The sequence below is a fragment of the Coccinella septempunctata genome, chromosome X, assembly GCF_907165205.1.
Source record: "Coccinella septempunctata chromosome X, icCocSept1.1, whole genome shotgun sequence".
NCBI classification, from domain to species: Eukaryota; Metazoa; Arthropoda; class Insecta; order Coleoptera; family Coccinellidae; genus Coccinella; species Coccinella septempunctata.
In genome coordinates this window covers 3,338,507-3,364,196 of record NC_058198.1, presented here as the reverse complement: position 1 = coordinate 3,364,196, position 25,690 = coordinate 3,338,507, and the positions used below count along the sequence as shown (strand labels likewise).

Genomic DNA, 25,690 nt, shown 5'->3' with positions numbered 1-25,690 from the left:
TTCTACCATTCTATTATTCTTCTTGCTTCATTTCCTAGCGCTCTTCTTCTACTTGTTTAATTGTTTTCGAACCAAATTCTTTCGCACAATGATATCACTCTGCCGTTTGCATGAACAATAAAAACTTTTATAGATGTTTACATTTCAATATCGTATAATTGTGATTCCAGTGATTTTTGCCACCATTCGCATTTAAATGGTCCTGACTACGCTAAAACTTGTGAGCTAAATAGTGACGATATATATAAAAAATTGATTGAAGAAATGCTGTCTTCGGTGAGTTTAAACCTCATGGTGCTTATGATAAATTTATATCATCATTGCCATTTTTCAATTTTATATGTATGCGATCTAAAATTAAGTTCTAGTTCGTGCTCAGTTCGAAAGGTACATGATAATATTCAGTAATAAATAGAAAGATGGTGGAAAACTTTTATTCGATATGCCTGTCTTCTATACACTCAGTACCTGAGCACCTTTTAGAACAATAGATCCATTAGGCTTCACAATAACAATAAGGTTACTTCGTATGTTAATATGAATTTATAACCCTCGGATTTCGATGTTCAATTTGTTATCATTTTAATGACGCTTAACTTTTTTGAATGCAAAATCGAAGTCACCGAAATATATCCATTCCTCATTGCTCATTCAGCTCGTAAAGATTATACCGAAAGAAAAAATGGAATTGCAGGTGCTCACTTTCTGTAAGTCTATCCAATAGTTCCATAGTATATAGTTTTGTACTAAAGATTCGTGAAAATACTCAATAGAAGTCTAGTTCTTTTGTCATCCTCATTGTACCTTCGATATTGGAATTCTTTGGAACAATGATATCAGCAATCCCTCCTCATAACAATCTAGCGATTCGGAATGTTTATATTTTTTATCAAATACCTTCTATTTAACACTTTTGATTCGAACTCATCGCATCGTGCGATAATATCCATTAAGCTCTTTTCATACAAAAATTGTTCTTATGAGGTTGATTGAGCTACGTGATTCAACACAGGGAGTCCTAAATAAAATGAGAGTGGTTGTATGTAAGTTAGCCAGTTTTCTATTTATTTATTTAGTGCCTATGTGCAAAAATAGGATCATTCTCTTAGATTCATATGGTTCATAAAAATATCCTCTAAATCATATTCGTGTTTTTTTTTTCTGGGAACGACAGCATTATATCAATTAAATTATTCCATTCTTTCAAATTTTGAGCTGAAAATTATATATATTTGAGAAAATATCGATCCAAATTGAATGAGTAGTCTTAATGAGGTACAGCACCAATTCAAAATTTAGTGGAGACCGTATCACTAAAAAAAACCCAAAAAAAAAATTTTTTTCATTCTGAAATCCTGTCAGTATCAAAAGGAGACTGTTCATCCGTCTAGTACTCCAATGAGACAAAGAAATACTTGAACAAAGCGGATGCTATATTGACGAAACCGAAATTTAAAATTGTCAAATAGACCTCACCAGTGATGTAATGTTATAAATATGCCCTCGTCATAAATTCTGCACCTTGTGTCTGGCTAATTTTTGAGTTCGAATAGTTATATCATAAACGGGCATTGTTCAGCATATCAATGTTCGCTCGTCAATTATACTCATCAATTTTCATAGCAATAATGCAGTAATAGGCCCATGTACCTGCAACGTGATATGTTTGCTATAAAATAATCTTATGAATACAATCGAAAAATATGTAGAGACAACACCAGCAGCTTGAAAGAAGCTTTTCCAAATCGTTTGATATCGATATTTCAATTCATGAAGAAGATCACCGAATGGTCAAAAAATTCCTGAATATTTTTGTAGGTATATTGTTGAAATGCATAAGTAGTGACTGATGAGCATGTATATTATCCAATACATGAGGGTTTTAGAGGAAATTCGTATTCGCATCCTGACATATTTATTCATAATTAATGGGGATGAATGATTACTTAGACGTATTTTTTTTTGTACTGTTTTCATCGAGATCGATACAAATTCATCATTGTAACCGACACCTTCACCATTTTGTTTATGGCTGAATTTGAATAAGGTGTCTCTTCACAAGAAGATTAGCATCTGCTATTGTTATTGCCGATGAGGAAAATTACAGTTCCGTATTTTCTGCAAATATTTTCGAACAATAGATTCATTAAGCTCATCGTCATAACAGTAATGAAGTTTTGGATGTTTATATTTAACATTTATCAATTACCTTCGAGTGATATTGTTACTTCCTTACTCATGACAGTGGTCTGATTATTTTCACCTCTTTGATTTCATTGTACATGGTAGTAGTGGTAGTAGTGTTGAAATCGTACAGAATTACAAGAGGCGGGATAATGATGATGAAAACAGTTGTCAGTAAGTTTTTTGTGGACTTCTCAAGTATTTTTCGCGAATTGAATAAATCTGTTCATTCAGAAACACATATAATTTTTTCACTGTAGCACTGGTGGCTCTTTAGAAGATAGGAAAGGCTAAACCTCCACAAAAATGTGCTGAAATCATTCAACAACAAGAATAGTTTTTAACGAATTCAATATTTCGCTTGATTCAATTAACGTAATCGACCAAGTTTGAAACCATACGAAGAAACTAAGAATTCTATGAGTGCATCATAAAAAATTTTGGGAAATATGATTTTTTTATTCATTTATTATCCCTAAATTGAAACAAATTGGTCGAGCTTGATTGAATTGGTATAACAAAGTTATGACAATTTGAATGAACTGTTGTATGGTTTTTTATCCCTATATTGTAGATATAATATATGCTTTCGTGTCGACAGTGACAAAAAACTCCTCATTTAATCTGACTCAAAATTAAAATAAAAGTTAACATGCTTCAATTTAAAAAAGAGACTTTGGAAATGTTATCACAACTTGCTAAAGCTCCCAGCATTTTATTTGTTCGATTTTGGCAAAGAGCGAACTTCATTTGGTCTCATGAAATTAAAGGCAGAAATATTCCATTTGTGCTAATCATCACTAATCTACCTGAATTCGTAATAAAAAAATGATTCACCCTCCATAATTCAGTTTCGTCGTTCACGATTCCCTGGAAGAATGTCATTGTTGCATTGTACTTTTATCGATAAAGTTGCGAAACCACAAGAGATGGGTACAACGTTCTTCAGTTCCATGAAATTCTATAAGCCACACGCAGTGTTCGGCATTATTCCACCGCAACTTCATCATAAATTCTTTCCCTCATTTCAGCTCTTGTGATCTTGGCATTTTGGACCTGCTACTTCATGTACGACATGGCGGACAAAGAAAAGTCGTGTGTGAATGTGACCAGCAGCATGTACTGCCCTAAGAACTTGATGGTTGCCCAAGGAGAAGTGAACTATTATCACACCATCGCCATCAGCAGTCTTGCCTTTTGTTTCATGATAACTTTGCATTTGGTTTTCTCCATACTGAACCATCAAGAGCTCAGTATGCTTATGATGATGACCACAAGTATTTTGATAGCTTTATTCGCATTTTCACATTGGGGAGTTGAGAATTTCATGTTTCATTGCTTGGGGTTCTTAATTGGAGTGTATGGCGCTAATTTCTTTGTAAGTATCCTTAAGAACACCAGCTTAACAAGCGCCCGGAGCTTATTAGGTGCTTATTGACTCTGGTGGAAACCGACAAAACGGTTTTTGAGTTGATTCATTTCATGTTATCATAATCGCAAAATAATCGCGTTAGAGCTACATCCTTTAAAAAAACGATAATGTGGGAGTTGAAAAAAAACTAGATATTTCTTCAGTAGATTTCTTCATTTCAGAGGATGCTCGACTACGTAGATTTCTTTTATTTAAAGTACTCTACGTCACCTGGTTTCAGTTGTTGTAACTAGAGAAAGTTACATTTTGAACGGAGATTTTTGGTGTTTTAAAAGGAGTTTTTATGAGCTCATGAAGCACCATGCTCTTGTAAATCCTCTGCTAGTGTATTGAATCACAGCCCTCTTAAACACAAGAGGGATGACAGGGCTGTGATTGAATATACCGATCTTTTGATCCACTTCGAAGGGAGATCTGATTCTAATCTTGGTTGGATAGATTTTGAGAATATTGGGAAGATTACAATAATGTAGCTTGAAAAATGGATGTTTTCACTTCAAAATATTCGATCATTCTATTATGTTGAGGTAGCATCCTTTCCGCGAGTATTTTCAAATGTTCTAGCAAACCTAACTGAGAAAAGCGATCTCCAGGGTTATCGAATATTTTTCTTCCTTCGATTCCAAGGGTTTGAACAATAGAGAAACCACTTGGACCTAAGTTCAGCAGCCTAATGCAACTTTTCATGTGGAATGAAGGATTTTTTTATTTGAAGAATTGTGGCACAATACAATGCTGTTTCAACTTCTTCATTCGCAGATCTTAATTCACCTACTCTACATTTATTGGCAAAATAAACATCTGAGAAAGACTAGAAGCGTGGATACAGTCGATGCAGAGGATGGCGATGATGGAATCTCGGACACTATCGAGTTGAGGAACAATCAGCCTGGGTATTTCTTCGATATAAATACAAGAACTCATATTTTGAATTTCGACATTAATTAATAAAAACTAATATTCGTAGCATTACTTTCAGTTCTTTCAAATTTTATATCAGTTTACTTCTTTTTGTGAAGATGGCTCATTAAAATATTTTTGGGTAACAAAAACAAACTTATGTATGTTCCCAAACCAGTTTATTTAATGCAATGAAACTTGCTTTCATGCAGTTACAACATAACAAATTTGTTACAAAACAAATAGATGAACTTTATCATCTGTGGAATGAATAAGGTTCCATACATTTTTTTACATTCAAATATATTGTATATACATTAAAACTATATTTTTTAAATAGGTATCTGTGAACAGTGTAATCTCAGAATTGGGAAGAAAATTCATTGCCTAATAAGCCATGATAAATGTGGACATGTCTCTTGAAATTTGAGCATTCGCTACCAATTCAACACTTACAGCTGGGATAAATTGAACTCAGTTCAGATAAAAATCTGCCAAAAAGAAAGGACATTAAAAAACTTCTTCCTCCATTGTGGTCAGCTTACCATTTTGAAATCGTTGTTCTTTTGAATGAATATCATTCTCCATATTATATTGATAAATATTGTATTTATCGCTGTGATCACTGGAACTATGCCTATCATCTGGACCATTCAGAAAGTAACTTTCACTTCCGCTTCTAATTAAAAAAGGCCAATCTTAATAGGATAAGTTAAATGTTTCATTCATTCTCATTCTCACCTATCATTCATCTTAAGATGGTAGCTCTCATGCCTTGGGGGTGGAATAGGGTGATCTTGAAGACTTTGATAATCTATGTCATCCAAATTGGATGGCTCTTCCATATGGAATGCTTGTTCGATTTCAGGTTTTTTCTCCCAAACTTCTTTGAAGAAAGGTGTATAAAAAGTAGCTGAAAGATCAAGTAATGTAATTTTTGCCAAATTATATTCTACCAAATAAAATACCTTTCTGTAGAACATTGGCAGTGAAAGTCATAAAGTGTGCATTCAGTCTATCAGCAGTAGTATTCCCTTCAGTAATCAACAGATGTCCAAGTTCATTGTTGAAGAAGGCGTTGGCACCACCAGAATCAGTAACAGCTAATATTTGCATTGGTAAATTTGGAATGTTCATTGAGAATGCACTGGAAAGAAAAAAAATCTGCCATCTGTACATTTTACATGAAAATATGATAACTCACTTCAGATTCGCTAATGAAGCTTTACGTTTGGTGGAATAGGCCAGTATAAAGCCATGTACCAGCTCATCTCTGAAGGAATTCGCACCGTGAAAAGAAGAAACTATAATCTCTACTCTACGTCTAGAATCTCCTAGGAATGTCTCTAGTATAAGACTACGTTCAGATGATAAAAAGTAACACTGGTGGTGGAAAAATGGAGATAAAAGTGTTTCCACTGAGTAATCATCGCCGCAGAACAATGACATAATAATTCTGAAAGATTTCAAATTAAAACATTTGCAGTGCAGAAATGGGATTTGTTCTACCTTATATCAGGTTCCAAGCAGTCAATAACAGACTGGTAAAAATATATGAAACCAGTTCGATGATGAATACTTTGAACTAATTGGTTTAAAGCTTCAGATACAAGTTGATCAGTGGTAATTTCATCAACACAGACATGCATGAATGTGCATTGTAGGCTGTAAAGAGAAATGACTTAGTTTCAGTTCTGAAAAATCAAAGAAACACGAACCTATCAGCTAAACTCTGTCCTTCTTCCTTCAGTTTGACCACACTGTCGCTGTCCAAAGAAATATCTTGCAGAAACAAGAGGAGAATTGGCAATCCTTGGAAAGGTAGTTTATCGTCCTGTTCCAGATTTGAAAGAAGCGTTTTTTCAAGACTCTCCCGGATGTACTCAAACGATTTAGCATCAGAAAAAACGCAAAAGCCACCATGGGGTACAAAATCAGACGTTTTAAAAGCATACTGCGGCAAATTGACATCGCCACAAATTATTCTATAATCCAAACTATAAAACTGGCAATCAATCTTGTATTCGTCATCTTCACATTGAGACTGAAATATTTAAACGATAAAACAGATCCCCTACTTATTTTTGAAGAATTTTACCCTTATTTTGGCAACAAATTCTTCAGCCAAATGGTTCAAACCCAAAATGAGGATATTAACTTTATTGTCGTCAGTATTCAAAAACCATTGGTTGTGCCCCCAAGATGAAGGTCTATGGTTTTTTGTTGCCAGTGTTTTTTCAATCAAAACATCCATGCAATTAGAATAAGATGGACAGTTTTCTTTCACTGGGCAGTGTATGAAATTCAAATGTTGGTAAAGTATAGTTTTCCGGTCTTGATCCAATTTATCCAACATCTTGTAGCGAAAATCATCCTGCAGCACTTCAATAATTTCTTTGATGCACTCTTGAGAAATAGTTCCAGAAGGTGTCATGCTTTTCAAATTATAGAAAATGCTCGCGTGTTCAAGAAGAAGTTCCTAGAAAGTCAGCATTTATTGGAAAAAATATTTGTACATTACTGAAACATACTTGAAAATTGTATTTGGCACTCTCAATAATTTGCCTTTGATGTTGATCATAAATCTGTTGGCAATCGTGTTCAGATAAAGCCTCGAAACATTCCCTGCCCATAAACAATACCCGGACCTCTGAAAGTGGCTTGCCAGGTGTTACATATCCGGTATCTTCCAAGAGCTGCTTGAATTGTTTCTTCCACCTGCACAGTACCCGCTACATCAAATATTGAGAAAAAAACGATATTTTAACTCACCTCTTAGGCATCCTTTATTAGTAGGCAAAGAAATAAATACATAGTTAGTCATTTCATCAATGGAAGATAAATAGAACTTGCATTGCGTAGTACAATCCAGTAATAAGGTAACTATGGGAATAAGCATTCAATTAATCAACCACAACATAAAGATTGCTAGAAAAGTATGAAAAGTAAGATCAATATATGAGACCTGAGCTTCATATCCTTTATAATTGAAACTAGTTAGACGGAAGATCTATTCATTAAGCCATTTGTTATTGACTATCTCATCAAAGCCTTCCAGAAAGCAATTATCTTCTAAATAAGTAAATTAAAATCTACATTCCCTATGCACATGCCGATAAAAAATCAAGGTTTCTAGTCAACTTACTCAGATTGTTGTTTCTCTTGTTGCAACATATTAATGTAATTCTTGAAGACCGTTTCTGCATCATTCGTATCCAACACATTCAAAGGTATTCTAGTTTCCTCATTGTCAGACTCTAGCTCGCACTCAGTCCAAGGAATATCTTCAGGACATTCATAGAAATACTGATAAAAATCTTCATGCTGCTTCAAGGTGCATTTCACCGTTTGCCAATCTCTGAAATTAAGCATTTTCTCTTCAATATGAAGATTCACAATCATCAATGTTTACCCATCAGTATGTCTGTCTGCACTCAGTTTATCAAGAATATCAGGAAGAAGCTCCATATAATGTGCTATTCTTTTGGTAATGGCTTCCTCTTTCAACATTTTAATATGCCTTCTGAATAAACGCTGGGTGCCGTCCAAACCTTAAATGAAGGTTTATATTGATATTGGATATTGATATGGATATTGTGTTTCAACTAATTCCGGATGAAGAAACCAATCACTCACCGAAAATTTGAACAAAGTAGATCCATTCATTGTGACCATTCAGTATTTTGATGGTTTGAGACCAGGTAGAGTGATAGTCGGTAACATGAAGTCTAATCAATCTCAAGAAAGACTCGCTAGCAGCATCCATCATTTCCCTACGGATTCTTGCTGCTTCAACATAAGGTGTTATCTTTGTTCGAAACTTGGTTTTATCTATCATTTGTGCAAGTACAATGAACGCTAAATCAACATTGACGTTTTCATGAGCCGATACCTCCACTAGAGGAAGGACACCCTTGTATTCCTTTCGCTGTATCAACCTATCAGCTTCCCGCAAGTAAGCTGGATCTGCATCGTCATTTTTGGTTGTGAGGAAAACTATAGGTTTTTTCGTCTTCAGCAAGTTGTTAAGAATATTGGAAACTATTTCTATTTGTTTTTCCAGAGATCTACTAGGAACAATACTAACATCAAAAACACATATAAAGCCGTCAACATTGAATTTGCCTTCTGGTAAAAGCTTTTGTTCGTATTCTTTCTCGATACCCAACTGGTTTTTGCAGATGTACATAAGCTTCTCAGCAGAAGTGATCTTTGTAGCTGCACATCTCTTGACATACGGTTCCATCTTGCCTCCTTTAGAAAATAAAACTCGATGATACAGCTATCCAATTATAGATTCACAACTCAAACTTATAGGCAAGAAAATCTTGCAATGTTAAAAAGAGGAAAAATTTACCTTTGAATGACTGGAACGACGCATCATCAATAAATTCAGTCTGCTCTATAACACTGAAATGGTAGTCAACACCTTCATCAGATTTTTTAACAACTTCTCCCCAATAGAGGAAATGATCGTTGTTTACTACCCTTCCACTAAAGTCAGTCTACAGAAGAAGGAATAATCAAAAAAAGGATGAAATTAGAGCCAATATGAACTTACTTGACTGAGAACGGATATATGATCCACATTGTAATCGTCAGCATGTGACCTTATGAAACGATTACAAAGGCATGATTTTCCTACACCAGAATGGCCCTTATCCTTCTCTACCCCAGAGAGCCCCACCACCGATACGTTTATGTACCTTGCTATATCCGTTCTACGAGCCATTTCTTTGCAACAAGTATTAAACAGAAAAATTTTTACCTGTGAAGAAAGCACACACACATAATAATATTATCTGACATGATTTGAAACTACAATTATCACTGGGAAAAACCCTTCTGACGCTGTGACAAGAAAACAAACAATGCATTTTTTCGTTTAAAACAATAATTGAACTATGTCACTTTTGAAAAGACTCAATAAAGGATCATTGCTTCATTTTTGTAATGATCATTGAATTCATGTAAAAACCTACCATATATTGAGTTAAATACCCTAGTTAATTCCAAAAATAACACTCAATTCATTTATTCATAAAGATCATTACAAAAACACTTACCTCTGAGACCACCTACAGATTATTTTTTCCAAACTTTTGAATGACAAGATGGTGATAGTCATTTCAAGGAAGCATGGAATGGTTTAAAATTTTGGGACGTGCTAATTAACATTCACGAGCAATTGCACTATATCTCACTCAAGATAATCTTAACTTCCAAGTTATTTGGTTGTATTTTTGAAAAATTAAGACGCCATTGAAGTTAAGACCTATTTTAATAGAGAAGGCAACATCCAACATCTGCTCAAACCAATTTGCGGCTTGCGCTGTGATAGCGTTAGATTAGACACTAGTTGAAATTATTCATTACTTCAATGAATGGCTAATGAGGATAAGAAAACTTCAAAATCAAAAAATGAGAATTGAAGTTATTTATTTTATTAATCAGGATATATCAACCTCATTTCTTGTGAATGACTTGTACGAACACAAAAGTGAAATTTCCTAACACAATTATTGACAGCTCAAAAATGTAAGGTTAGGATTTGAACGTCAACATGACATTAACCTAACCTAACACTCTTGTCAGAACACACCACAGATTACAGGTTGTCTATGATTACAGAGGTCATGTCATGACTGTCTGGTGTCGGTTTAACAGAATCGAAAAGATCTTCGAAATGTACAGGGTGTTTTCAAATCGTTCCCCTTCAAAAATGACATAACACTACTACGGATTTGACTTCTAACTTTCTAGTTCTCACTGTCACCACCATGTCGCTGCAATTCAAATTTGCTGACCGAACCACAGACTCATCTCTGTGTTGTCAGCTGACCTCTTATTATCTGTGGTACGGGTTCTCAAAGTGATACTTGACGTTTACAGTATTTTGTTGTTGTGTGTTGTGTGTGAAGTTTGGATGTTACAAATTAAGTCGGTTTTATGTTTATTAAATGAATTACTTGAAAGGTAAACATTAGTGTAAATATGTGATAAGCTTTTAGTGTTATCATGACGGTCTACGCTGTGTCATGTGTTTTAGTGGTTTGTCCATTTCCGTCCAGGTATCCTAGAAATTTTTTAATCCTCAATACGAATTCCTAGGAATTAGAAATGAACTCCTCATATATCTGAAAGGAATGAATATCTAATGGTGATTGCAGCAAGTGTTATATTCCTTTTCTGATATTTATAGATAATAAGTATTACTGCAAGAATTTTCCCAAAAAGGGAAAAATAGAGAGGAAAACTTGTTGTTCATCAAGGTCGTTCTAAATTAACCTAGTTCTCATCTGGTTTCACAATAATCTAGTAATAATAATCAGGAATTTCATGCGGATTGTCCAACTTCAATTATGTGTATTATTTGCAGATTCTCCTTCAAACTTTGAATCAATGTTAATATTTTTGTACTTTCAAACTGCAGTCAAGTAAACTGTTATATAATCTGAATAGTATAACAATTTGTTCACAGGATACCTGCTTTTCAGTTTAAGATCCTCGAACTAACATTTCATGGGATTTTTGTTCAATGGAAATTTTATTTCAGGCCTGACTCTCTCAGTTCAATAAAGCTCAGAATAATAAAACGTAATTCATTAAATGGGGAGGTTTATTCTAAAAAAACTACCGAATGTTCCAAATTAACAAATTTTGTTTTGGCATATCCATTTGTATGACGTTTTGAGTGAATAAGTACCTACAGTTGAATTTTTCATCTCAGTGTCAAGACACTTAACCGATAGCATTTTTTCTAGTTATGCATTTGTATTGTTTGTGTAAAAAGCGTACACATCGATTTCGTCTTTGATTACACTGCTAATATTGGGAATGTAACATCCATCTATGTATATTATGTTATGTTTTATCAGAACTACCATTTAGAAAGAAGACTCGAGGATATTTTAACTGTATTTTGTTTTAAATGATTATTTCAAATTCATTTTAATATACGTCATATCCCATTTTGTGCAATATTTGTTCATGATCTGCTCTGAACGTTCACGTTTGAATCATCGTACCTATGTTTCAATGGATACACCTTCTATTGACTAATTGGCTAAATATGAAACGCTGGTTGACATGAAGGTCAACGGAAATACATTTTCCAGCTATGTTATCCAATACACTGTATCCAATTCACACAGATTGAGCAATAAAATCGAAAAAATCAATGTTCCACCCGCTGATGAAGCCCCAAAAACACAGCTGCTTCGAATTAAGGTGGAAACCAGATGGTTTTCTTTGACCCCTCTGATAAGGGGGTGGTATTTATATTATTCCAACCATTTTTTTGGCTTCTGGAAGGTCTTCCTTCGATATCATTCACTCTGATCGTGTGAAAAAAGTTGTGGCATTCATGCATACCTATTTAATTAAACGGTCTGGTTTGTTATTTTCAGTTCACATATTTAATTTTTTATTGATTTTGTATCGTTCGACCAATCAGAATATAATTGGAATCAATATTGTGTGGTACCTATCCATGGCAGCCAGTTTTGTCATTTCCCTGTTTTATTGATTAATTAAATACTTTGTTGGGGGTGGATTGTTTTAAAAAGTTAGAAGGTGGAATTATTAAAAAAAGTTTGTGCAAAATTCTCATCGTTTTTCGAATAATAAGTATTGCCTGTATCTTTGGATATTTCTTTGAAAGTTTTCGGTGTTGAATAACAAACGAAGACATGTAAGACGCATACATTTCGCATACAGATTCTTCAAACGCGTACGATCTTTACACTCTAAACACGAATTAATCAAGTGAAAGCAAATTCCTGCTCGTGCTGTGTAAATGCCAAACCGAACATTTGTTACAGATCTGTAATTCATACAGATGTTTTTGTGCCCTTCCAATGAGGCATATAGCTTTGTTTATCATCACCCAACTGATGCTATTCGCTGTACTCGTCTTTTTTCTTGAGCGTTGTATTGAAGACAAGACAGCATCCTCGTGTTAAAAGGCAAAAAAAACATTTACCTAGGAACTTACTAAAAAAGTGGCTGAAAAAATGACCCACAAACATTCGATTCGTGTTATTCGGTATTGATTAACTTTTTTAACTAAATATAAATTCTATCTGAAGAGATCTTCAGATGAAGTTCAACATAAATTCATCAATAAAGGACCGTAACCGAGTGTGTATCAATATCATATCATGTTTCAGCGAGATTCTCATTATTCATGCCACTATATATTGAGATATCTCTTTTCATGTGATTTTCCCTCTATGTTTTTCACATGAGAACTTATTGTGGGAATTAGACGTCAGTTGCCCAACGATACGAAACCACTTATAAATGGAAATAATTCAAGTAGGTAGATTCCATCCAAGAATTCTCAAGTATCCATCGATAACTCTCAGAGCATTTATTGGAGGTCTATTGAATGATGCCTTGTATACAAGGGGTCCAGTTAAAACAGGCCAACTGAATTATTTTCACTGTAAGATATTTTTTTTGTTGGAAAAAGCAGACAAGTTGATTTTACTCCGAAGGAGTAAAATTTTTCTTCTGCATTCAGAAACACAGTTCATATTTTGGAAAAATTTCTTTCATCATTGATTGTTCAGGTGGACCTTCAGATTTGGTCCACTTGATCATTTGTTTTTTGTATTATTTCAAGTTTTGGATGCTGGAGGTTTCAATACGTGTAATTCCATTGAGGTTATCGTATATAGAATTCGATCTCCTTGTTCGTTTCTAGAGGATAATTGGGTATTGTCGGGGTTGTTAAGGAGACAAAGAAATTTGATGTCATTCTTCTAGTTTCCGAATCCATATAATTCAGGAACAACAAGCTTCTGTTTTTAGTAACGGAACCTTGGTGAGTGAAAAGGCAAAGTATCTGGAATACACATGCATCTAACTGTTAGGTCTAATTATCTAGAGTGCCAAGAATAGAACGTAGCCTCTTATAAATCGACGCTTATGCTTCGTCTAACACCCGATGCATATAAGAATGTTGTACCTATAAAATTAATTTCGCAGTCATGGCAGAACTGCTACGCAATCATTGGAGGATTTTTGAAACTTATACGTTGAATTAGGTGCAGGATGATTCGTGATGACTTCGCAACGCCTACGCAAAATACCCGATGACCAATTTGGCCGGTGGGTGATTCAGGTATATTTCCAAGAATTCGTAGAAATAAAAAAAAACTTCCCATACGTTTTTCAACGTTCGAAACGACAAGAAGAAAAAAACCCACAGATATCGCCCATTCATTTATTAATCAGTTCAAACTGTTTCTTCTCAGTTTCCAGATTATACAGGCTGACCTAACTGAAATACGTTATAACTGTTGCATAACTAATTTTTCAGAAACCTTCCTTCCTTTGTCAAAATTCCTGCGATTATAGCTCGATCTAGAATGAGAATACTCAATTTTCTTACGAGAAATTTCAAGGTTCAACTGTAGAAGTCGTCATTTTTGAAACTTGTAAGTTCACTTTCCAATTGTTACAGGTAACCTTCAATGGAAAGGCTCATTAAATTTCTGTTTAAATAATACATTATCTGTATCTTCGAGATGTAGGTTTGTTTAATTTTCATCGTGTATCTCGTGAAATTAAGTTTGATCATTCCGCGATTGTTTCAGCTCAGAGATAGTTCGTATCATTCTAACAGTTTTACCTGATCATGGTAGGAGGAGAGCAGTTCTCATTTTGATAACAAATTTTTGAGATACTGTTGGATCTGGCTTTTTGAGGAATTTTCCTTGTTAAGAAGTGCAAAATTTTGCGAAAATGGTTGAAAGTAACGTTGGAATCTTGCAATCTGCATTCTATACACTCTGTACACTGCTTGAGTGATGGAAACCAAATAGATAGATGGTAATCTAGGACAGAAATCAGACAATCACAACAACTTGATTGTATTTTCATCTAGAAAGTCGACTTTATCGATGTTCTTACCATCTGGACTGCATTATCATTGCAGTTATTGGGTAAAAACCTGACTACCCAAGAATGGTTTCTTCAAAAATTCTAGGCAATTGCATTAAACTCAATCCATTGAACGTTGTCTTGTAATCTTTAGGGTCTATTTGTTTAGAATCTCAATCTAGTGCTAATTGCTGAATAGGTTTGGGTCCGCTTCCCGTCAAAATCGAAAGAAATGAAACCATGTCGAAATACTGCTTACATTTCGTTACAACTGTTCACTAACGATATAATCCTTTATTGTGTGCCATTCGGATTAGGTAGAAGCATCCAAACGACAATTTTTTTCCAACGTTTGCATGTTTTTATGGTGACATCCATTTAAGGAAATTGCAAACAGTGTTTGTGAAATATTAGCGAGAGTCGTGCATTAAACTATCCTAATTAAGAATGTTCGTGTTGGGAACTAATGGATTAAAGAATTTTACATTGCAAAGTTCATTATACGGCGGTCGGACAATTCTGGAAATATCCTTTTAGTAACCACCCTTACAACATAACAGAGTAAACGTACATTCTATGAGCATCATGAAAAAAATTAATTGTTGAAAAACTCTCAGTTGGGTCAAGCCTACCTTCTTCATCTTATGAATGGACCAACGTTCCAATAGCTTTACTACATCGAATACTTCGATGTAGTTTCATCCCTTTTTGAACACATTGTTCATAGAAAGGCACACACAAAAAAAGGGAATTCGTGGATCTTGAATTTAATTCTACTCATGCATTATGCCGACGAAATTTTCGTTATAAGATGCAGACTTGAACGTGCTTAGAATGGACATGTCGCAGAAGGAAGCGACAATGAATTTAAATTATGATTTCTAAGTGAAATTGTGACGTAGTCGTAAATAACGATCAGGGTGAAAATTTAATGAGTATTCCTCATTTTAATGCAGTAAAAAAAAAAGATTGAGGGAGTAATGTTTCCTCTTCCACCTTCAGAAGCGGGCTTTTGAAAATTATTCTAACCCTAGACACTTTTTCTCCAGTAATACTAGTGGTAACTCGATGAAATTTGGTATAAGAATAAAGTATCGATGAAATTTTTGCAAAAAAAATGTGAACTCGGAGATAGCTGCTGGAGTTTCCTCAAGGAAATAACTTAGAGGAAGTAGATTCAGGGGGGATAGATACTAGCTCAATTTCAAACTTCTCACGTAACAAATTAACCGTGCAGTAGTGTGAGACAGGAATCGTCGGCAAATTTTCATTTAGTTTCGTTCAATTCGTAGGATGAAGCGTGTCAATTTTGTCCGTCGTCAATTTGTGAAAGTTTCATAAAAGTAATGATCCGAATAAAAACAACAGTCATTACATTCCCATCAGACTTTTACTTTTAAATAATTCCGATCGTTGAGTTGAGCTGTGAAAAAAAATGATTTCCAGTATATCTGAGCGTTCACGAAGATCGAGTGCGAATTAACATGGTTCCACGCCCCTTGCTGGAGGCTGCATTCACAAATATTTGCAATGTATGTATATAACATTCTGTCTCGCTTGTTGGAATTCAAACTTACCGGTTTTTGTTGACATTATTAGCATAAGGCCTGGTATTGTTATATCACGAGACTATACCTTCATTCAAGTGCCTTTATGATCAGAGTATTCCCTAGAAATCTGTAGTTTTTTCAAAGTTACTTTTAATATCGAGTTCATACAAATGATAATAATTGGCGTATCAGTTTCATGCGATTGATGATTCAAAGATTCATTTTTTCATAGATCGATGCCAAAGGCTTTCAATGTAAATAAACTTAATCTCGGTATTGTGCAGCTTGTAGATAATCCACGTTGAACCTTGATTCTGATCGATTCATCAAGTTTTCCACGAATTCAGATTTAATATTCCACCGTAATGATTCGAAGATTCAAAAATTTCAGATATCTACTTCGAAATCGTTTTTATTCTCTTTTTGTTCCAGTATTTTTTCATTAAAATAATTGTATGTGTGGTCAATTTTCGTTTGTTGTTTTTGAAGTGAAGATTTCATCGTTTTACGATAGGTCAGTGCTACAGTTATTTGGCTGTTGACATTTTACACTTCTCAAATCTGTAGGGATATAGGAGTAGTGTAAATATTCTCTTAATTAACATATTTTCTCATTACAGTGATGCTTTCTGTACCTCAATATGATACATTTAAGCACATTTTTATTTCAAATCACGCAGGTAAAGGTTAATGATCTATAATTAATTTCGAGTGTTGCTTGGAAGATTGTTGCAAAATGGTGCATGCGCGAAAATGAGTCATCGCACCCTTCTTTTTTTTTCGTGAATTGGCTCGATTTTATTATATTCTCGTAGGTATACATAATTCGATTCTGCATTATGAACCAATAAATTCATCCATCATCCTCAGCCACCAAAATCCATCAATTTCTGGCATGACAAACTCCACCATTATACATGAAATACCGAAGATATAAATTTTTTGTGTTATTTTTGCTCACTCTGTATAAACAAGGTTAACATGAAATCGCCCACAGGAGTGGATCAAAAATGTATAAAACAAATTGTAAGCCCACATGATCAAAACCGTCTTGATTCAAAACAAGCGGTTTATACTTATACTTGGAATGTCCCTGAGTTATATTAGGGTAGTAAATTTGTCTTGTTCCCTTATTTTTGTTGAAGTTTCTCAGTCAATATTGAAACAAACAAACTACTCATAAAACATCCATTTCAATTCTACAGGTGTCCACAATTTCAGGCAGTTTGAGTGATTCCCAACTTTCGTCGTATTTATTTAGGTTTTCCATGATTTATTCCCCATAAAATTCTGAAAGTTCTGTTAACAATCATATTCTATTGGCGCTCGTATAAATTTGTAATTATTTAACACGTTTAATGCGGTAATTATGATATTACCTCATAACGTATTCCTCGTTTTCACTTTCTAAATTGTGGAGTGTCTGTGTGAATGTAGATCATTATTCGGTTTATACTGGGTGTCCCTGTACAGTAGCAATCAACGTTCACTCTCATTTTCAGTAATGAGAGAAAGTGAACGATTTTTTTTGGAAATTCGTATTTTGTCATCTATAGTATTGTACTTTTACAAAAATCAAGACTCGCTATGTCGACTTTGAAGCTTTTTGTTTTACTGAAGAGTGAATGTGAGTACGAAAATTGTTATACAAAATTCCAATTAGAGTTTGAGTATAGAGGTATTCGAAATAGCTCTTCATCTTCAAGTTTTTTCTTTCGCTGGTTGATGCATTTCGTCGAAATGGTTTTCATTCGAATTGGAATAGTGAAAGAGTAGATGTTCCGAAGAATTTGGCTGTAAATCTACTCTAAACAACATACAGAGAGGTTGAAAATCGATTCGTTAAGGGGTTTAGGGACAACATTCAGAAAAATCCTCTAGAAGGTACTTTTCAGCAAGGAGACCTTCGTCGAGCAGTCTGTTATTCTTCAAAGACGAGTATTACACAGGGTGGAACTGCTTGCCATAGATTTATTGACAGATGTGGAGTAGGTAATAACTTCCCAGGTAGAGACAAACCACCAGTCCCAGTGAAAATAATCTCGTGGGCATGGTGGTATCCTGGAACTTGGAAATATTTAACACTCTCGTGGTTCCGTAGTTGAACATCGCTTCAGGTAACTGCCAATTCATGAATGGGAATGTTGTGTAAGTTCATCGACGGAACATTTCACTGAAATTAACGAAATATTTCCCAAGCCATTGTTGAAATTTGTGAAATCGCAGTAGCTGTTGCCGTGGTCGCTTTGAATGCATATTTTCCAACACTGTGTTTGTTATGTTGTCGACCTGTTTGTGAAGAATACGCGAAATTTTGTGTTTTGGAGGTATGAGAAGTGTGAGTTTGCCAAAGGTAACCCGAGTGTTGAAATCTAATCGATTCTTGACTGCATCGTGACATCCGATAAGGATAATGTTTATTGGACCTTTTCGTGGATGGTTTTGTACCACATATTTATTGTTTAGTAGACTTAGTACTCATAATCATTTTGTTGTAACTTCCTACATGAATTTCAATAATATTGATGTTTATCCATTATTCATATCTACTCAGATGTGGAAAAAATTAAACATTTACTGAACAAAACAGAAATACTCAGCTGGTATAAAAATTCTACAACACACACTATAAAATAAATTCATATAGGGTACTTTTGATTGAACTGCGATCTTAAATTTGGTTTTTTTCCTGGACAGTACGTCCTATATTCAACTCCCCATGTATTTTTTTCAATATTCCATGATGTTTCTAGTGCGAAGATTAATTTATGTCGATTCGATTCGAATGTGAACCGTAAATTGTTATTAGTGTTATCATTTATGTTGTCAGATTCATAACTATTGCTTATCTCGAAAATATGACTCGGATCAAATACAAGGAACCCCTGAAATTATTTATTTTATATCTTGAGCAGAAGAAAATAGGAAACGACTAATAGTAAATCAATGTGATATGGTAATTAACATTTCGGGATTACGACATTTAGTTCTAATGATTTCCTACCATTAAATGCCTATTACTCGTGTTCATTTTGTCATTTACTAGTTTCCTCTTTATAAATGGCCCAAAAAAATGTTACAATGCACTTTCGAGTTCCTGGAAACTTATGGAATTGTTATTTTGTATTCATAAAAAAGCTGGAGCATTTTTAAGATTGTTGAAATATTAAACCTTCTGTGAACTCAGTTTTTTCAATTCGTTTTCGGGAATCAACTACTATCAAAATTTCAGGAAGGCATTATATAATTTTTTCCCATGCTCTAACACGAAATTTAATACTTGGGGTTGTTTATTTTCACCGCTCAATGTTTTCGGGGTCGTTAAATTTGGAGATTCACTCAGGTTAAGCTTGTATTTCCTTTAGCATGGACGCTAGATCGAATCGCTTCTGCCTCGATATATTTTTAACTATTTAAGAGTTCCCATTTCAATTGCGCCTCGGATATTCAAGACATTACGCACAACTACCTGTATAATTTGCGGCGTTTATTAAAGGTTGAGGACGAAAAAGATGCCGTAAAATGTTTCTTTGCTACATTTCAAACTAGCGGTGAAACGGTATTTATTTTCTTTCTGTAACTGGATCGCGTTGTTGAACATTTTCTCGCATTCTTCGAACGCGCTAGGTAAACAAGGATAATAAATGTCCGATGAAACTAATACCTCGAAATTCGCGTGATTCACAACAAACTCGTAAAGAGTGAAAAAAATGTACGGCGGAAAATTCGTATTTACGAGTGTTTTCATGAAAATTTTCAATTCGCCACATAGTACGAATGAATCATTGTTCAGCTACGTTGATCTCCCGCAATTTATTGCAATTTTATATTTAGACCTTGCGATTTCTGTATTGGTATGCGGGATTTATGTGTTAGAACACAAAGTTGCATCGGCGAATTTTCAGTTGTTGAATTCAGGTGCAAGAGAGGAGTACGATTTTGGCGTCTTACCGAAATCTAGTTTGCATAATTCCCAGTTTCGCCTTTTCGGAATGGACAAACAATTTTTTTTTCTAAAAACGATCGATTAGAAATTTTAAAGCGATTTTTGTTTTCAGTGTCGATCTCTTTGTTGAACACGAGGAATGAATGATGGTTCTTGCGTTAGCCTATGGATGAACACGGCATGGAAAATGAACATTCGGAATTTAGAGTGAGTACAAGACACATGTGTTATCTTAGTTTGTTTTCGAATCGATGTGATAACAACAACATCGGCCTCGCTCCAGAATGGTACTGTAATTTGACGAATTTAACCGTTCAAAATTTGGTTTTTGCCCAATAATTCAATGTCAAATTGTCCCCCCTTTCGTGATAACTTGAACCCTTCAGTTATTTCATCACGTGTTGAATTTTTTTCAGATTTCTTCCAACACAGAATATCTGCCAACGAAATGCAGAGTTACCAAACCGCCACCCCCAAAGCCGGCCACGAACCCTCTACAGTTCATAAAGGTGGCGCCGCCCCCGCTCTTCCAGAAGGCCAAGGAGCAGATACAGAAGGTCGAGAAGATCAAGAAGGAGAGGCGAGAGGTCCAGGACGAAACTGAAGATTGGCAAGCTGTGAGTTCAGTCATAATTTAACTTATTCATTTCGTCTTTCGATCTGGACAAGCTGTCTTCAATTATTGGGTTTGATGTCTACTTTTAACATGAAACAGTTTTCTATTTCGCAGAATTTGGACAACTGGAAGAGTAGCCGGAGAAAACTACAAGAGCACATTATCGAGAGGGTGGTGGAAGTGAAGAAGTTTGAACAGGAAGACAATGGCAGGTCTAGGCGCAGGAGCAAGACATTCAATGAAATCTTAGAAGAAAGGTAAATCTTTTGTGAACCCTGAAAGAGCTTTACATTATTTTAATATTTATTTTGTAGAGGGAAATCCAAGTATTCAATACCTATATACTTAGATGAAGCGAACGACTGGAGCGATCTTGGTATATCCGATTCGAGAAGTGATAGAAGTCAGGACTCTGGATCAAGTGAAAGGAATACATTGGTAATTAACCACGAATATTCTGTTTTTTTGTTACGAATACCTCAAGTCCGTTTTTTTCAGACTGTTGATCAGTATTCAAGCGATGATTCATCCTCGAGAAAAGATTCTTCGGCTGAATATATTTCGAATGCCTCGAAATCAGATGTTGCATACAACAACAATAATAATCATCAACCAACTTCGAATAAGCAGCTAGATTCTAAAGACGCGCAAGATAACAACAACGCGTCTAAAATCGGTCAATATACTTATGAGGGAGCGATAGAGGGCTATAGGTCTAGAATAAAATCGAGAATAGACGATACGATTCTCAACAGAATATCTGAAATGCCAAGACGTACTTCGGAGGTGATTTCTGTTGTCCCAAAGGGGGAAATTGTAAAAAGGAAGGAGTTGTTTGACAGGCCTCAAACGGCGGATGACCAAAATGTGCCCAAGACGACAGCTCGTGTCCTGCAGGAGTTCGAGAACTCTGTTAGTATTAAACAGAGGTTGAAAAGTTTGGAGAAGTGCAGTGATCAAACAGTTAAATATGTAGATAATATTAATATAAAGCCAAAAGTTAAGCAAATCTCCCAACTTTTCGACAAACCATGTACAGAAACCATAAGGAATGATTTCAACAACGATATCCCGATGAACAACAATCAAGAATACACTGAACGTCGTGAGAAAATCAACATAAACATCGTGCCCTGGAGGGAGAGGATGAGCTCCTCCGAGACCTCTGACATTTTTTTGTACTCTGATAAAAACGACCTCAAAGAGGTTGAGAGTCAGAGCGATGACAAGTCTTCCGATACGTTTTACAGTGGATTAGAGGATAACAATTACCCACCATCTGTATCCTCAACCGATTATATGGCACTTTCATCGGATAGAGAGGATAGTGGCATTCACACAGCAGATGTATCTTGCTCGGTCAGTCAAGCCGATGATACTGCTGAAGAAGTTGAATCCAACACTAATTCGCATGAAACTGTTAACGATGATTTCCATCCCCGACAAAAATATTATAAAGACATGGAAGACAACAATAATATATACGACGATCATGTACTTAAACTAACTGAGGAGAATGTCAACAATCAATCAAATATTGATTTACTTGATGGTACAAACTCTCAGTATGAACCGAGTACAATTTCGAGCATTTCAAAAGATAGCGTATTCAGTTCTCCAGATCCTCAATCTAGAAGAATTGAGGAAAGTACTTTGGGAGATGTTGACTCGATCAATTTAAGTTCAAATGAAACCGATGAGCATTCAGAGAAGGAAGTACCAATAATAAATGAAACATCACAAGTACTCCTAGAATTACCCGAAGTTAAAAATGAAATCCCAAAAATAATCGATATTACCCCCGCTGAGAATCAACGACTCGACAATATTGACTATTTGAATATCGTAGATACTCTCACCTCCCCAATGGGTAATGAGGAATTCGTTTTTGATCCGAATTTCCCTCTTCTACCAACGAAGATGGTCGAACCGCCCAAGGTGAAACCACCCCCACCGCCAGTACTTGACGATGAGAAGCCTCAGGATTTAAACATTAAAAGGATGAACTCTACGAAGAGAATAAAGAAAGAGATAACTCTCAAGCGATCCAGTTTTCTAGGTTTGAACGAACCTAGCGACGCTGAAAGAGATCCACTAGAAGGAATTTCGATAGCGGTATCCGAACGAGAGCAGTCGAAAGTTGAGGAAATTTTGGCCAAGCAGTTGTACGAAAGCAAAATTAGTGATTACGTTGGCGCTGAGAGTCAAAACTCTGGATTAGACATTGACAATAGTGTTATCAGTAAATCATCAAATGAAGCACTGGACAAATCTGTTGAAATATTGGTATGTACTGTTCACACCATTCGAATTTTACGAACATCTTTTAATAAATTGTCTATTAATGTAACAACAAGCAAATTGTCAATGTTCGATATTTGTAGGCAACTTCCTCGTCGAAGAAGTCCCCTGTTGAAGAGGATGAAATAACAAAACGTGAACGTGAAATAATCGAGATGGTCGAGAAAGCTGAAAAATTTCGAGTTACTGACGTGAAACCTGAAGAGAAAGCACCGGAAAAAGTACAAAAACCACCGATACCATTGACCCGCACTGTCCCATCGACCATGTATGTCCAAAAGCCGGCTGATGCCTCATACTACGATAAGGTTAGTCCCTAATTCCATCCCAAGCTGTAACTGATCAATCTAAAAAACACCTCTGAATTTTTTACAGGATGAAAATTCAGACAAGAGGAATTGAATATAATAAATTCAGTGTTTCAAGAATTGTTCTCAAATTTATGTAAATTGAATAGGCCTCTAATAAAAACAGTGTTGAAAGAAACTAGAGTGTTTTTTAGATCATTCGAAATATGCATGAAGTTTTGTTTAATGTGGGCTTGTTTAATGTCGTTTGTGCATGCTGAGTGACAATGTTTTTCAGAAACCTGATTACTTGGATGATCAGGATTCAGAAGTGCTAAAAGTAGAGAAGGAACTGCAGCAATTGGAACAGGAGGAACTGAAGAGAAAACGGGATAACCTACTGTTCCGACAAAATTGCTCCAGGGTATTCGCTAAAAACAAGCGTTATTCCCTGGAGAATATTTTCGACAGCCCATCATCGGCACTGGAATGCAGAAAATCTATGCCGGAATTGCAATGTTTGAAAGTAGAGAAGGAACACCCGAATAAGCCGAGCGACTTGTTCAGATCGATACACGATGTCGATCTGAAATTTAGAAAATCAGTGCCGAATTTACCTGGATACCTCTACAACCATGCGATTAGGAACGACTTCCAAACAATCGAGAAATACGAGAAAACTTCTATGCCTAAATTTCAGCACGATGTACACAGGTCAGCTTTCGAAGTCCCTGCCAGAAAACCTATTTTACCATACCCCACAGGTGGCCTTCAACATCACACCACCAATAAATTTCTACAACAGGGTGAACAATCTGCTTGTCACCACAAACCTCAGATGTTCACGCCAAGTAATGGAGAACTTCCTCCATTGAAAACCCATAATAGAAATGTTGTAGGTAATGCCTGGCCGAAACCTCGTCACAATGTTGAGACGAGGAGTTACGATCAGCATTGGTTGTATCAGGTTAGTTGAGATAAAAAACTGGAATGGGTGATTGTCGTCTTCGCCAAATCCATAACAATTATTAACTTGGGTGTTTTATTAACAACACACGTTCTGCATGGCTTTCTTCACGTTCTGATCAACTAATATAAATCTAAGCTTAATTCTCTGGGGCTTTCTCAATATCTCAAGCCAGGGTTTCTTTTTCTTGAAGATTATATTTCCATTTCAGACACATGATTTTATATATTTTCACTCAGAAAATTCCATTTTTGTATTATGGATAACTCGCCCCTTCAAAACTACCCTTTGTGAACCGAAATAATCAAAGAAGTGAATAACGTGCTACCTTCAGATACAAATACCCAATATTTGAATGTATTTTGGTACTTATTATTAATAAGCGGTTTCAGACATGAGTTCATTGGTCAATGATGTCTATTATCCCAAAAAAATTTTTAGGAAAATAACATCAGTTATATCATCAAACTATGTGCAAGTGGAATATCCTGAAACGTTTCTCTGTAAAAGTTGTCAGATAGGTGCATGAATATTTTCCGCATGTTCGTGAAGGTATGGCCTGTTAAATCGGTGTTTTATCTTCTTCGGATCTGCTTCATCTTCCCTTCCTTCTCATTACCTACGAATTTCATCCTATCGTCATCGTTCTAGGAGGCTGAATTGAGGAGATTACAAGATCAGAAGAATTATAACAATTGGCATTATAAACAAATAGCTGATCCTTCAGTGCCTAACCTCATAAATAGAGGCCCAATACCACCATCTCACGCCAGCTCCAAAAGCTCCATAAGAAAGTGAGTAAATCGTAATTGGAACTCCACAATCCTACAGTTTCAATATTTTATTTTTAGGTTAACCAGTGTAAATAACGAGATCCAACCATATATGGAGCTTCAAAATATTGGACCATCGTTGCCTGTTACTCAGCCAAGATCAATGGCTTCCGAAGAGGGTACAAACAGGATCCTGAGTGTTAGTGGAAAAAAGAAATGTTCATTTTGTGGGAATGAATTGGGTAATGTGAAATCATTTTCTGGACAACTACTCGAGCAATCTAGATGACATTCCATAAATCCATCATCGAAGCATTTAATCTCAATTGCTCGGATAGTTGTTCATGAGTTTCCTGTTCTGCAGGAGATATATTCGGTCTAGAGGACCACGAAATTAATTACAAAATGTTGGCATTTCAGGTAGAGGAGCAGCTATGATTATAGAAACTTTGTGCCTTTTCTATCACATGGAATGCTTCAAATGTTGCGTATGCCATGTTCAACTTGGAAACGGCTTGAATGGAACCGATGTTAGAGTGCGAAATCAAAAGCTTCATTGCCATAACTGCTACTCCAGCGACGATGGTGTTAAATTCAGTTGTGTCTAACCTAATCTAAGATATCTGTTGTACACTCATCTCTTGGAACAAATTTATGTATTATTCAATAAGTGTATATAAAATAAGATATTTATTATTGTTATATTCATTGGAATTTGTATCTATATACTTCTATATTGAAAATAAAAGACCAATAACATATTTTGCTTATTCCAAAGAACACCCTGACACAACACGTGCTTTCAGCACGGGGAGGGGATAACAACCAACCAAATTTTTGTCG

General features: G+C 35.4%; 3 protein-coding genes across 12 annotated transcripts; 2 read left to right on the top strand and 1 right to left on the bottom strand.

Annotated features, from left to right (window-relative positions):
• Positions 1-159: 159 nt before the first annotated feature.
• Positions 160-4,586, top strand: LOC123322207. 4 transcript variants are annotated; one of them, XM_044910087.1, is made up of 3 exons: positions 160-276; positions 3,216-3,562; positions 4,376-4,586. In XM_044910087.1, exons 2-3 carry the CDS (start codon positions 3,251-3,253, stop codon positions 4,562-4,564), a joined length of 501 nt encoding a protein of 166 aa, XP_044766022.1. In that variant the 5' UTR covers positions 160-276; positions 3,216-3,250; the 3' UTR covers positions 4,565-4,586. The 4 variants fall into 4 exon arrangements, with proteins under 4 accessions (XP_044766022.1, XP_044766021.1, XP_044766020.1 ...); XM_044910086.1 differs by lacking the exon at positions 160-276 and adding an exon at positions 579-707; XM_044910085.1 differs by lacking the exon at positions 160-276 and adding an exon at positions 905-1,043.
• Positions 4,587-4,678: 92 nt separating this feature from the next.
• Positions 4,679-10,072, bottom strand: LOC123322206 (rho GTPase-activating protein 190). Of its 2 annotated transcripts, XM_044910081.1 has the most exons (16): positions 9,583-10,072; positions 9,078-9,284; positions 8,874-9,021; positions 8,153-8,770; positions 7,929-8,067; positions 7,662-7,874; positions 7,289-7,300; positions 7,048-7,234; positions 6,615-6,995; positions 6,235-6,560; positions 6,026-6,181; positions 5,721-5,972; positions 5,485-5,663; positions 5,258-5,429; positions 5,062-5,195; positions 4,679-5,007 (listed from the first exon to the last, which is right to left on the bottom strand). In XM_044910081.1, the coding sequence occupies exons 2-16, from the start codon at positions 9,246-9,248 to the stop codon at positions 4,991-4,993; spliced, it is 3,105 nt and encodes a 1,034-aa protein (XP_044766016.1). In that variant the 5' UTR covers positions 9,249-9,284; positions 9,583-10,072; the 3' UTR covers positions 4,679-4,990. The 2 variants fall into 2 exon arrangements, with proteins under 2 accessions (XP_044766016.1, XP_044766017.1); XM_044910082.1 differs by lacking the exon at positions 7,289-7,300 and having other exon boundaries at positions 9,583-10,071.
• A 263-nt stretch (positions 10,073-10,335) lies between these two features.
• Positions 10,336-25,608, top strand: LOC123322204 (LIM domain only protein 7). 6 transcript variants are annotated; one of them, XM_044910078.1, is made up of 11 exons: positions 10,336-10,492; positions 20,016-20,110; positions 20,320-20,520; positions 20,634-20,776; positions 20,834-20,957; positions 21,018-22,805; positions 22,904-23,128; positions 23,406-24,074; positions 24,726-24,868; positions 24,926-25,089; positions 25,268-25,608. In XM_044910078.1, exons 2-11 carry the CDS (start codon positions 20,069-20,071, stop codon positions 25,453-25,455), a joined length of 3,687 nt encoding a protein of 1,228 aa, XP_044766013.1. In that variant the 5' UTR covers positions 10,336-10,492; positions 20,016-20,068; the 3' UTR covers positions 25,456-25,608. The 6 variants fall into 6 exon arrangements, with proteins under 6 accessions (XP_044766013.1, XP_044766010.1, XP_044766015.1 ...); XM_044910075.1 differs by having other exon boundaries at positions 20,619-20,776; XM_044910076.1 differs by having other exon boundaries at positions 10,447-10,587; positions 20,619-20,776.
• The last annotated feature ends 82 nt before the right edge of the window (positions 25,609-25,690 follow it).